The sequence below is a fragment of the Rana temporaria genome, chromosome 11 (assembly GCF_905171775.1).
Source record: "Rana temporaria chromosome 11, aRanTem1.1, whole genome shotgun sequence".
Classification (NCBI taxonomy): domain Eukaryota; kingdom Metazoa; phylum Chordata; class Amphibia; order Anura; family Ranidae; genus Rana; species Rana temporaria.
The window spans coordinates 161847239-161861636 of NC_053499.1; the positions used below are offsets into that span (position 1 = coordinate 161847239).

At 48.8% G+C, this 14398-nt stretch overlaps 1 protein-coding gene and 1 non-coding gene across 3 annotated transcripts in view; one reads left to right on the forward strand and one right to left on the reverse strand.

The window, feature by feature from the left end:
• WDR59 (WD repeat domain 59) overlaps positions 1 to 9202 on the reverse strand; it is a 49016-nt gene extending 39814 nt beyond the window's left edge. Inside the window, exons 1-2 of one of the 2 annotated variants that reach the window (XM_040329595.1) lie at positions 9037 to 9202; positions 7604 to 7653 (exon numbers count right to left, since the gene is read on the reverse strand). In XM_040329595.1, the coding sequence (XP_040185529.1) occupies positions 7604 to 7653; positions 9037 to 9090 (104 nt within the window). In that variant the 5' untranslated portion in view covers positions 9091 to 9202. The remainder of the gene's footprint in view (positions 1 to 7603; positions 7654 to 9036) is intronic. The other variant, XM_040329597.1, reaches the window with a different exon arrangement.
• On the forward strand, positions 6577 to 6648 carry TRNAG-UCC. Its single transcript has one exon. It is a non-coding gene; the product is annotated as a tRNA-Gly (tRNA).
• Positions 9203 to 14398: the final 5196 nt, after the last annotated feature.

Below are 14398 nucleotides of genomic sequence, written 5' to 3' on the forward strand. Positions count from 1 at the left end.
GGGTTAAAAATAGAGAAATAATTGGGGTGTAATAACGAGAAAATAAATGAAAAGATGTTATAAGAACAGAGATCTTTATTTCAGCCATGGGACTGAAAGGGTTAAATCTCATTCACAATAACATCTTCATAAGGGAGCCGCCTCCTTATTAGATCCGTATACTGATCCTACAGGCTGAATTCACAAAGTAAAAAAATAAAAAAAAAAAGTAAAAAAATAAGGACGTGGCTCCTTTAAGAAAAATTGGCAGTTATTTTTTTTTTGAAAAAAAAAAAAAAAAGGTCTTTGTGATGTCATAGCCTGAGCAAGGCGGTGCAGAGAGGGCTTCTGTTGCCATGGTTACCATTGAGGTCATCAGCTGAGCGAATATAAGGCGGTGCGGAGGAGAAGACAGCAGTCGCTGAGTGTTCACTGACCAGTGAAGACGTGTTTCTAATCTCTCCTGAGATTTTTCTTGCGATTTGATTCGATTTCATTCGATTCGATTTCATTGAGATTTCTATTATTGTACATTTAAAGAGTGTTTCTTTATTTCTTAATAATGAGACAATTTAAATGTAAAAAGCTTTTTTCTCTGAAAAACACCAAAGAGAAGCCCAGCAAAGGAAGGGCGGCTATGGAAGGAGGAGTTATCAGTGACCAGCCTGCAGATACCCCCAAAAAGCCCTCCAAAATGAAGAGGACCCGGGCGTTGGTACGCGGCTGTATCAGAGCCGTCGTTGGATGTTTCGGATCCGGCTGTAAAGCCAAAGGACATCACCGGAATACCGACACAGAGATTGGTAAGTACTACGGATAGTGATCGATACAAAATGGATAAGTCACCTACACTCATCGATCGAAGGAACCTTCACCCCAAAATGATTCCTTTTCATAGAGTTTTAGAACAGAAGGAGATATTAAAGTACAGGGAGGGGGAGGAGACATGTACAGGGTGGAGACATATACAGGAAGGGGGTGGAGACATATACAGGAAGGGGGAGGAGACATATACAGGGAGGGGGAGGAGACATATACAGGGAGGGGGAGGAGACATATACAGGGAGGGGGAGGAGACATGTACAGGGTGGAGACATGTACAGGGAGGGGGAGGAGATATTAAAGTGATTGTTAAGCCTCTATGCGATCTTTACATCCTCCCCTCTGTCAGATACAAAGCTGCATCCGAGTGCCTGTGAGTTATTTAAAAAAGAACCGTTTTCTACCGGTATAAAGCGGAAGGAAAGCCATAGATTTAACAGTTAAAAAAAAAAATTCTATTCCCGGCATGCTGGGAATGCCAACTGTCACATTGGTTGTGCTCTCAATCAAACTGTCATAAAGGATCACATGTGTGGCATTATGGCAGTTGAAGATTAAACAGAGACCAAGATGGATACATTGTAATACAAGTAGAAATGTTTTTTTGTTTATAGAGCACAGGCACTAGGATGCAGCTTTTTATGTGACAGAGGGGATGAACAGATCAGGGATAGTAAGAGATGGCAGGCAAAGGGGGGAGGAGACACAGGGAGAGCTGCAGATAGCAGCCTAGGATGGAGACATGTATATGGAGGGTGAGGGGGGAGGAGGAGACACAGGGAGAGCTGCAGATAGAAGTGTATGATGGAGACTGCAGATGACTCCCCCGCACATGAAAATTAAGAATCAGTTCCCTTTCTGACTCCATTCATTTTAGTGGGTCGGCATAACTGCCAGGCAACCAGAATTTTTATAGGAAGGCCACCATTAGTGATCCCTGTGATGTTGGGTTTATTTATTGTCACTGGAATTTTGAACTTTTCTCTGTATAATTTGATGTTTATATATATATATATATATATATATATATATAAATAATGTAGGTGAAAGTGCTAAACCGGATTCTTCTTTTCTTATTGCAGATGTACGCAGTATTTACTGCAGAGACGGCTCACAAGGCAGGACTGCCCTAGTGAGCGAGACAGAATATGAACGCTACATTGAGGCTCCACCAGCATGTGACGTTCACACGGAGGCTCCACCAGCATGTGACATTCACACGGAGGCTCCACCAGCATGTGACGTTCACACGGAGGCTCCACCAGCATGTGACGTTCACACGGAGGCTCCACCAGCATGTGACGTTCACACGGAGGCTCCACCAGCATGTGACGTTCACACGGAGGCTCCACCAGCATGTGACGTTCACACGGAGGCTCCACCAGCATGTGACGTTCACACGGAGGCGCCACCAGCATGTGACGTTCACACGGAGGCGCCACCAGCATGTGACGTTCACACGGAGGCGCCACCAGCATGTGACGTTCACACGGAGGCGCCACCAGCATGTGACGTTCACACGGAGGCGCCACCAGCATGTGACGTTCACACGGAGGCGCCACCAGCATGTGACGTTCACACGGAGGCGCCACCAGCATGTGACGTTCACACGGAGGCGCCACCAGCATGTGACGTCCACACGGAGGCGCCACCAGCATGTGACGTCCACACAGAGGCGCCACCAGCATGTGACGTCCACACGGAGGTTCCACCAGAATGTGACGACATTCACAACCAGACTACTGCAGAATGTGACGACGTTCACAACCAGACTGCTCCAGAATGTGACGACGTTCACAACCAGACTACTGCAGAATGTGACGACGTTCACAACCAGACTACTGCAGAATGTGACGACGTTCACAACCAGACTACTGCAGAATGTGACGACGTTCACAACCAGACTACTGCAGAATGTGACGACGTTCACAACCAGACTACTGCAGAATGTGACGACGTTCACAACCAGACTACTGCAGAATGTGACGACGTTCACAACCAGACTACTGCAGAATGTGACGACGTTCACAACCAGACTACTGCAGAATGTGACGACGTTCACAACCAGACTACTGCAGAATGTGACGACGTTCACAACCAGACTACTGCAGAATGTGACGACGTTCACAACCAGACTACTGCAGAATGTGACGACGTTCACAACCAGACTACTGCAGAATGTGACGACGTTCACAACCAGACTACTGCAGAATGTGACGACGTTCACAACCAGACTACTGCAGAATGTGACGACGTTCACAACCAGACTACTGCAGAATGTGACGACGTTCACAACCAGACTACTGCAGAATGTGACGACGTTCACAACCAGACTACTGCAGAATGTGACGACGTTCACAACCAGACTACTGCAGAATGTGACGACGTTCACAACCAGACTACTGCAGAATGTGACGACGTTCACAACCAGACTACTCCAGAATGTGACGACGTTCACAACCAGACTACTGCAGAATGTGACGACGTTCACAACCAGACTACTGCAGAATGTGACGACGTTCACAACCAGACTACTGCAGAATGTGACGACGTTCACAACCAGACTACTGCAGAATGTGACGACGTTCACAACCAGACTACTGCAGAATGTGACGACGTTCACAACCAGACTACTGCAGAATGTGACGACGTTCACAACCAGACTACTGTAGAATGTGACGACGTTCACAACCAGACTACTCCAGAATGTGACGACGTTCACAGCCAGACTACTCCAGAATGTGACGACGTTCACAACCAGACTACTCCAGAATGTGACGACGTTCACAGCCAGACTACTGCAGAATGTGACGACGTTCACAGCCAGACTACTGCAGAATGTGACGACGTTCACAGCCAGACTACTGCAGAATGTGACGACGTTCACAGCCAGACTACTGCAGAATGTGACGACGTTCACAGCCAGACTACTGCAGAATGTGACGACGTTCACAGCCAGACTACTGCAGAATGTGACGACGTTCACAGCCAGACTACTGCAGAATGTGACGACGTTCACAACCAGACTACTCCAGAATGTGACGACGTTCACAACCAGACTACTGCAGAATGCGACGACGTTCACAACCAGACTACTGCAGAATGTGACGACGTTCACAACCAGACTACTGCAGAATGTGACGACGTTCACAACCAGACTACTGTAGAATGTGACGACGTTCACAACCAGACTACTCCAGAATGTGACGACGTTCACAACCAGACTACTGCAGAATGTGACGACGTTCACAACCAGACTACTGTAGAATGTGACGACGTTCACAACCAGACTACTCCAGAATGTGACGACGTTCACAGCCAGACTACTCCAGAATGTGACGACATTCACAACCAGACTACTCCAGAATGTGACGACGTTCACAACCAGACTACTCCAGAATGTGACGACGTTCACAACCAGACTACTGCAGAATGTGACGACGTTCACAACCAGACTACTGCAGAATGTGATGTTCATAATGAGACCCCTCAAGAATGTGACAGTCACGAAAAGAATTCACCAGCATGTGACGAAGATGGAGGCAAGGTTACCAGAAAGGATAGGCACATACTAGTGGTAGGGGATTCAGTTATTGGAAGAATACAGAGGGCAATCTGTCACAAAGACCATTATCGCCAAACAGTATGTTGTTTCCCGGGCGCTCGGGTTCGGAACATTGCAGATTGCATGGACAGATTATTGGATGGCGCTGGAGAGGACCCAGCTGTCATGGTATATATCGGTACCAATGACAAAGTTCGAGAAAGATGGAGCGCCATACAAAATGATTTCAGGGACTTGGGGGCCATATTGAAGAAAAGGTCCCCCAATGCAATATTTTCTGAAATACTGCCTGTACCTCGAGCCACACCACAGAGACAGCAAGAGCTTATGGTACTTAACAAGTGGCTGAGGAACTGGTGCAGGGAGGAAGGGTTTGGCTTCATGGCGAACTGGGCTGACTTTTCAGGCCGTTGCCATCTTTATAGTAGTGATGGATTGCACTTAAATGGGAGGGGTGCAGCTTTCTTGGGATTGAAGATGGCCAAAATGTTGGAAGAAAAGTTAAACTAGGTGATGAGAAGAGGACGATTTGCTAGTGAATATGAGGGAGAGGATCTTCATTTCAAGCCATCATGACAGGAATCCACTACTTCATCAATCTCTTAAAAGATTCTCATAAGAAGCTTCTGAATCACCAACTATCAATTTAGATGGATAAACAAGACAATTGGCTGTTCCTAGAAGAAGACTCAACAAAAAGTCTGAGGGACCCTCCCAGGGGCCAGGTACGGCTGTTCCAACACAGGTCCCTACACTGGTGGCGGCTGCCACTCCAGTAACCGGAGGGTCTTCCCATCAGCCCTCTATTTACCTTCCTGCAGCTTGTGCAGAAGCTTTAAGGTTCGACAATACATTGCCCAAACATAATCACCTGTAAAAAAAAGTGCCCAAGATGTTGGTGGTAAACAGCCTGCTAGGCCCGAGGGGAACCAAACCAAACCCTCCAAAAGCTGCCTCATATCCAAAAGTTGCCAAGAGTGTAAATGTAGAAATTAAGCTTTAAGGTTAATCAAAAATATCACATTCTAAAAGGGAAAGGTAGAACAAAGGGGGAGTATGGAAGAGGGAGGAAAGGGGGGAGAAGGGAAGGTTGGAGGAAGAAGGGGGTGAGGGTTGGGGGGAACCCCCACACCCTTCCTTACCCGCAAGTTTCCATCCCTCTCTGCCTCTTCCATACTCCTCCCCTTGTTCTACCTTTCCCTTTAGAATGTGAGATTTTGATTAACCTTAAAGCTTAATGTCTACATTTACACTCTTGGCAACTTTTGGATACGAGCCAGCTTTTGGAGGACTTGGTTTGGTTCCCCCGGGCCTAGCAGGCTGTTTACCACCAACATCTCAAGCACATTTTTACAGGTTATATGTTTGATCTATGTATTGTCGATTGACATAAAGTAATTGATTATGTTGTGAAGTTTGGAGGCCGGTATGTTTTTAAGGCGTGTGTTGGACCGGCTATAAGAGGTGGTTGAAGGCCAGTATGTTTTTGAGGCAGGTGTTGGACCGGCTATAAGGAGGAGGTTGGAGGCCGGTATGTTTTTGAGGCGTGTGTTGGACTGGCTATAAGAGGAGGTTGAAGGCCAGTATGTTTTTGAGGCAGGTGTTGGACCGGCTATAAGTGGAGGTTGGAACTCTGTTTGTCTTCAGAGGCGGGAGAAGTCTTCCCAGCTTTCTTTAGCTTTTTCTTTTCTCTGCTGGAGAAATGAGAACTCTTCCCACCAGTGAGGTCCTTCATGGAGAGGTCCAAGGCCTCACTCACACGGGGTGTATGAATCTGTACCCTGTGTGGGGACTGCATTAACCCCAAAAAGGACATCCATGTGGGTGCAGTTGCACGGACGCACCCTGGGTGCGTTCGGGGCCGTGCACCGGCACCCACACAGATGTCACATTGGGTACAGTCACTGCACCCCAGTTGACAGCAATGGGACTGCCTACATGGCATGCTGGGAACACCTGTGCATCCCCGTTCCAGTAAACACGTCCCTCCCATGGGGTACGGATTCATACCCCCCCCGTGTGAATGAGGCCTAAGGGTGAATGGAATATTTAGCTCCATTGTGTTGCTAATTTGGGGACCACTGTACCCCTCTTTGTTATTTGGGTGTGTTTTATTATAGGAGTGTTACAGATTGTAGTTTAGGATAAATTTGGATTTATTGTAAAGGCACTTTGAGTTTCCTCTCACACTACAGAGACATGCTACTTTTGCGTTGGTGGTGCAGTGGTAAGCATAGCTGCCTTCCCAGCAGCTGACCCGGGTTCGATTCCCGGCCAACGCCATTTCAAATACTTGGAGTCCTCAGAGAGAGAAGCGATATACAAGGTCAATGCAGAGTATATATTAGCGGTGGAATAGAGCAGTGTTCGGGGTAAATCACTTATGTTCACTCAAAGTGCCTTTACAAGAAATCCAAAACTTATCCTAAACTACAATCTGTAACACTCCTATAATAAAACACACCCAAATAACAATAAAGAGGGGTACAGTGGTCCCCAAATTAGAAACATAATGGAGCTAAATATTCCATTCACCCTTAGGCCTCATTCACACGGGGGGGGGGGGGGGTATGAATCCGTACCCCATGGGAGGGGCGTGTTTACCGGAACGGGGATGCACAGGTGTTCCCAGCATGCCGTGTAGGCAGTCCCATGCGAGGCCGTAACTGACAGGGGGGGGCACACAGGCGAGGCCGTAACTGACGGGGGGCACAGGCGAGGCCATAACTGACAGGGGGCACAGGCGAGGCCATAACTGGCGGGGGGCACAGGCGAGGCCAAAACTGGCGGGGGGCACAGGCGAGGCCATAACTGGCGGGGGGCACAGGCGAGGCCATAACTGGCGGGGGGCACAGGTAAAGTTGTTAATATTTCATTTTTGTAACTTAATTCTGCATAAAACATTTAAGTGCAATTTTATGAGAAAATTTATGAGGGCCTGCCTAGGGGAGGGGCATGGGTGGGGTGGGGCGGGGCAACTGGTGGCCAGTAACCCTTAAGGCCTGGCTAGTAGGACTTGACATTTTGAGCCCTGGAATAGGGGATTTGTTGAAACTACAAAAAAATAAAAATAAAAAAGACACCGGTTACCCAACACGTGGGACCGGCACAGACCAGTATACTAAAATCAGGTGACAACAAATTCATCCACTTTCCAGAGGTCACTGAATTGTAAACCGGAGGAAGAGACCAGCGAGGAGCAAACCGCGTTATAGAATACAAAGAGAAGAGACTCACCTGGAAAGCACGGCGTGCTGCCCCTGACAGTCCACAGACATCGCTGTTGCCTGGAGGAAAAGAGATGAATAGAACTCGTCTTACATGGGATCGAATGATCGGTTCTCATTAACAAACTGAATGTCACCCCAACTTGTAGAACTGATCCCAGGGACAGAAATCTTCAATACAATCCGATTCAGGGGAACCCCGACTCAGACTACAGTGTTCCCCACTCCTAAGGAACGCCATCTCATTCTAGGGGGCCTCTACTTTTGTGGGGATATGGTCATTGTAGGGCGCCTCTCTGCCTTTGGTGGTCACCAATATTCTAAGGGGTCTCTACTTTCAGGGGGAGGGGGCACAGTCATTCTAGGATGACTAATTCTGGGGCACACTATCATTTTAGGACTACTCTACTTTTGGAAGCCTGCTTCATTCTAGGGTGCCTCTGTACTTGGGGAGGACACAGTCATTCTAGGGCGGCCCTACTTGAGGGGGGGGGCACAGTCATTCTAGGGTGCCTCTCTACTTGTGGGGGGGCACAGTCATCCTAGGGTGCCTCTCTACTTGAGGGGGGCACAGTCATCCTAGGGTGCCTCTCTACTTGAGGGGGGCACAGTCATCTTAGGGTGCCTCTCTACTTGAGGGGGGGGGGGGGGGGCAGTCATTCTAAGGTGCCTTTGTACTTTGTCTCCTCTCCTGCACGACCTCTCCCGGTGCCCCCCCCCCATCCCCTCTCCTGCACGATGTCTCCCGGGGCCCCCCCCGTCTCCTCTCTTGCACAATCTCTCCCAGGTGCCCCCCGTCCCTTCTCCTGCACGACCTCTCCCGGGTGCCCCCCGTCCCTTCTCCTGCACAACCTCTCCCGGGTGCCCCCCGTCCCTTCTCCTGCACGACCTCTCCCGGGTGCCCCCCGTCCCTTCTCCTGCACGACCTCTCCCGGGTGCCCCGCCGTCCCCTCTCCTGCACGACATCTCCTGGGGCCCCCCCGTCCCCTCTCCTGGGCGACCTCTCCCGGGGCCCCCACGTCTCCTCTCCTGCACGACCTCTCCCGGGTGCCCCCCGTCCCCTCTCCTGCACGACCTCTCCCAGGTGTCCCCCGTCCCCTCTCCTGCACGACCTCTCCCAGGTGCCCCCCGTCCCCTCTCCTGCACGACCTCTACCGGGGCCCCCCGTCTCCTCTCTTGCACAACCTCTCCCAGGCCCCCCCATCTCCTGCCCCGTGACACCTCTCTCGGGGGCCCCTGTGTGCTACTACAGGACTTAAGACGCTTTTACTCCACACCCCCTCCCATGTCCAAAAGCCAGGCTCACTAGCAGCACTGCGCATGCGCACACCTCCCCCAGCCCCCTGTCAGCCCCTGCGGCCCGTGACACCTCCCAGCTCAGCCGCGGGGCCCCTCAGTCAGCCCTCCTCCGGCCGGCCCTTCCTTCTCCCGGCTCCCACTGACCTGCGAATCCCGAAACTCCACCACCACGTTCTCGCTGCTCCAGTGGGCCGCCATCTTTCCCCTCTCAGCGGCCACCCAGCAACAACAACAAACAACGTCTGACGTCAGCGCGTTCGCGTCGCATAACAACGCCGTCACACGCTAAGCGGCGTTCTGTCATATTTTCCCAACTCGAGAATTTGACGAGTTGGGAAATATGACAGAACAGCGGCATGCTGGGAATTCCCCCCTTATTTGGAGAACAGAAGGTGTAATACCGCTCATGGTCGCATGAGGCCGCTGGAGAGCAATACAAGTGTATGAGCTGCTGTCCTAATGAAAGAGGACCTGTCACCATGACAACACCAGCAGCCATTTTGTTACCTGGACCAATCTGAGATACAGAAAACAGTTTATTATATAGAAATAAAGAATTCGTTTTATATTATTTCCTGTCTGAATATATTTGGACATTTTTTTTTTTTACAATAAAAGTAGTTTTGCTGGCGGCAGTCATTTGTGTGGCGGCTGCGATTGGTGATGATGTCACTCCTTAACCTGCTCGCATCCCGAAAGATTTACCCCCCCTTCATGACCAGGCCATTTTTTTGCGATACGGCACTGCGTTACTTTAACTGACAATTGCGCGGCCGTTTTGACGATGTCCTTCCTCCCCCACAAATAGAGATTTCTTTTGGTGGTGTTTGATCCCCACTGCGGTTTTTATTTGTTGCGCTGTAAACAATTTTGAAAAAAATATATATTTTTTTAACTTTCTGCTATAAAACATCCAATAACATTTTTAAAAAAAATCAAATTTCTTCATCAGTTTAGCCCAATATTTATTCTGCTACATATTTTTGGTAAAAAAAAATCCCAATAAATGTATATTGATTGGTTTGCGCAAAAGTTATCGCATCTACAAACTATGGGATAGATTTATGGAATTATTTTTTTAAAGTAATGGCGGCGATCAGCGACTTATAGTGGGACTGCGACATTGCAGCGGACAAATCGGGCACTATCAGATCGGAGAGCCCCCCAATTACTAACAGCTGGCAGTACAACAAAAACAATCAAACAACTTCTATTAAAGTGGAACTAAACCCTCCCGTCCTTTTCAGACAAGGAAGCCGCCATCTTGGCCTTTGTTTAATCTGTAACTGCCATGATGCTGCACACACATGTGATCTGTTATAACAGCGGCCACTGGACGGTGTGACAGTCTGGATGAGAACACAAGCAGATGTGACAGTTTGGATGTGGGGGGAGGTGTTTGTACTTTGGGAAGACAGAGATCTTTATCACTGCTTTGCAGAAACACAGGATCACTACCTTCCCTTCTCACAGAACAGTGATCTGCCTTGTTTACGCCGGAAGATCGCCGTTGTGCCTCTGGCGGGAACGATCGGTCAGGTTCCGGTAGACATTGGGTTCGCTGGACTCGATGATTGGCTCCTGCTGCGTCCTATAACAGTGAGAGTGGGTCGCTGGTGCCGCATGTGCGCCGCTGACCAAGAACTGCAGAATCACGTACCTGTACATGATTCTGCGCACAGGAACCGCCGCCCCGCAGTAAATGTATGTGGGGCGGTCGGCAAGAAGTTAAAGGGCTAATTCCCCCTGTACCAAAAAACTGCCTATGCAGGTAAAGGGGGGGGGGGGGGGGTCTGCAGAAAGAAAACACAGTGTGCAGCTCTGACGAAAGTTGAATAATGTACTTGCAATATGTGTATGGCCATTTAGTTCCGAAGCCTGAGTGAAAAACTCCCTGAGATGGCCTCATCCCATTCTGCCTTGCTGCTATAAAGCTGCTAAGATAGAAATATCACCCGTTGCTATACCTGTAGGCCCTCTATGGACCTCCTGAAGCCTGACTGAAACGCCCCACACCAGATTTTGCACTCTCCAGTTTTAGTAAATCAACCCCATAGTGTCTTAGCAACGTCCTAACAACAAGGCAGAATGGGACGATGCCATATCTGAGAGTTTTTCAGTCAGGCTTCATGCGTTACCTAGATGGCCTACACCTATAGCAAGAGCATTAATACCGGCTTATTTCCCTTTACAAAAAAAATAAATAAAATGCATACGCAGATAGGGGGGGTCTGTAGATAAAACAAACTGGGCGGCTCTGACTAAAGTTGTATACAGCCATTGCAATAGGTGCAGGTCATTTATTTACCTCCTGAAGCCTGACTGGAATACTCCCAGATAGGGTTGTCCAGATACCGATACCAGTATCGGTATCGGGACCGATACCGAGTATTTGCGCTAGTACTCGTACTCGCACAAATACTCCCGATACCAAAATAGAATACTTTTTTTTTTTTTTTGTGACATCGAACACAAATTGGATGGCACCATTGGATGGCACTGATAGGTGGCACTGGCATTGATTGAATGGCACTCATAAATGGATGGCACTGATAGGTGGCACTGGCATTGATTGGGTGGCACTGATGAGATGCACTAATATGCTGCCTCCCTGCACTGATGCACTAATGGGCACTGATCTGCACTTTTGGGCACTGGCACCGATGAGCTGCACTGACAGTGATCACTCCTTCAAGGATATGTAGTTTTCCAGTACCGTATGCTAAAAAACAGCCCCACACCATGATGTACCAGTTCTTCATAATTCTAAAGAAAATATCTTTGGTCTGTATTGTGGTTTGAAAACGGTCACATGACATTAAAAAAAAGTATCGGTATTCGGTATCGGCGACTACTTGAAAAAAAGTATCGGTACTTGTACTCGGTCCTAAAAAAGTGGTATCGGGACAACCCTACTCCCAGAGATGGTATCCCCCCATCCTGCCTGGTTGCTAGGACGTTGCTAGGAAGTACTGTTCTTCCTATAGGTGTACTGTATGTAGGCCTTCTATGTACCTCATGAAGCCTGACTGGAATACTCCCAGAGATGGTATCCCCCCCATCCTGCCTGGTTGCTAGGACGTTGCTAGGAAGTACTGTTCTTCCTATAGGTGTACTGTAGGCCTTCTATTTACCTCATGAAGCCTGACTGGAATACTCCCAGAGATGGTATACCCCCCCCCCCCCATCCTGCTTGGTTGCTAGGATGTTGCTAGGAAGTACTGTTCTTCCTATAGGTGTACTGTAGGCCTTCTATGTACCTCATGAAGCCTGACTGGAATTCTCCCAGTGATGGTATCCCCCCATCCTGCCTGGTTGCTAGGACGTTGCTAGGAAGTACTGTTCTTCCTATAGGTGTACTGTAGGCCTTCTATGTACCTCATGAAGCCTGACTGGAATTCTCCCAGTGATGGTACCCCCCCCCCCCCCCAATCCTGCCTGGTTGCTAGGAAGTTGCTAAGAAATATTGTCCTTCCTATAGGTGTAGGCCTTCTATGTACCTCATGAAGCCTGACTACCAGAGATGGCATCCTCCATTTTGCCTTGTTGCTGGGACGTTGCTAAGACACTTCCAGTCATTACTGCTCCCCTCCTCCATCACAGGAGCGATCTCTCAGACTCGGAGCTCAGAGCTGCTGCATGAGGGAAGAGAGAAAGAGCGTGTTAGGGGTTTGAATCAGAGAAATAATTGGCTCCTGCAATGGTGAAGGTGAGCCTTAGTGACTAGGCCTCACTTAGCAACGTCCTAGCAACAAGGCAGAATGGGGTGACACTATCTCTGGGAGTATTCTAGTCAGACTTCATGAGGTACATAGATAACCTACACCTACAGCAATTGCAATATTTCTAATGCCGCGTACACACGATCAGATTTTCCGTCTGAAAAACCTTGGATGGTTTTTCCGACGGAATTCTGCTCAAGCTTGTCTTGCATACACACGGTCACACAAAAGTTCTCGGAACTTTTGAGCGTCAAGAACGCAGGTGACGTACAACACTACGACGAGCCGAGAAAATTAAGTTTAATGCTTCCTAACATGCATCGAATTGTTTCCGAGCATGCGTCTGAATTTTGCGCGTCGGAATCGCTACAGTCTGAATTTTTTTCCGTCTAAAAAATAGGGAACCTGCTCTCAATCTTTTGCTAGCGCAAATTCCAACAGTAAAAGTCCGATAGCCCTTACTATAGGTGTACGCCATTTATTTACCTCATGGAGTCTGACTGGAATATACTCCCAGGACGTTGCTAAGTGAGGCCTAGTCATTACTGCTCTCCTCCTCCATCACAGGAGCAAGCTCAGAGCTACTGCATCAGGGGAGAGAGGGGGGGGAATGTGAGAATCAGATCACTTCTGTGATGGAGGAGGAGAGCAGTGATGACTAGGCCTCACTTAGCAACGTCCTGAGAGAATTCCAGTCAGGCTTCCGGAGGAATGTAAATAGATTACACCTTCACACTTTTAGGCAAAAGTGGACTATCCCTTTAAAGCCAAACTAAACCCTCTTCTCATTTACAGCCATGGAAGCCGCCATCTTAGCCTCTGTCTGACCTGCGGTTGCCATGGTGACACACATGTTGTCTGCTATGACATGTCACTGACTATTTAGTGGCTTGATGGTTTAGTTGAGAGCACAAGCAACTGTGACAGTTATCACTGGTGGCGTGCCTTGAGTGGAACTTTTTTCCAAAACAGTTGAAATGGAACTAAACCGATCGATTTAATGGTTTCCCAAAACAGTTCCATTCAAAGCATGCCGAAGGTTCTAGTCCACTCCGCAGTGTAAAAAAGTGTAACTAAACCCATCAATTGCTAACTGTCAATCTGCGTGTGTCCTCGTCCAAACTGTCACATCTGCTTGTGTCCTCGTCCAAACTGTCACATCTGCGTGTGTCCTCGTCCAAACTGTCACATCTGCGTGTGTCCTCGTCCAAACTGTCACATCTGCCTGTGTCCTCGTCCAAACTGTCACATCTGCTTGTGTCCTCGTCCAAACTGTCACATCTGCTTGTGTCCTCATCCAAAGGCTCCATTCACATCTAGGCAGACAAATTCGCGGCATTTTGTCCCGCGAATTGCGGCGGCAAATAGCGGCGTTTTGTACTGCGATTTGCGGCGGCAAAACGCCGCGATTGTCCGCCTAGATGTGCCCCTCTATGGAGATGGTTCCCGAACGCTGAAAGCCGCCTGAAAAAAAGGTCCGGGACCTTTTTCCAGGTGGCAGGCGACAGGCGGCAGGCGTGGAGATGTGAACCATCTCCATAGAGGGCAATGTCTTTTCATCCCTCTGGCGGCAGCGGCGTCGCACTACAGGCGACAAAACGCCTAGATGTGAATGGGGACAAACTGTCACATCTGCGTGTGTCCTCGTCCAAACTGTCACATCTGCGTGTGTCCTCGTCCAAACTGTCACATCTGCGTGTGTCCTTGTCCAAACTATCACACCATCCAATGGCCGGTGTTATAACGGATCACATGTGCAGCACCGCGACAGTTGCAGATCAAAA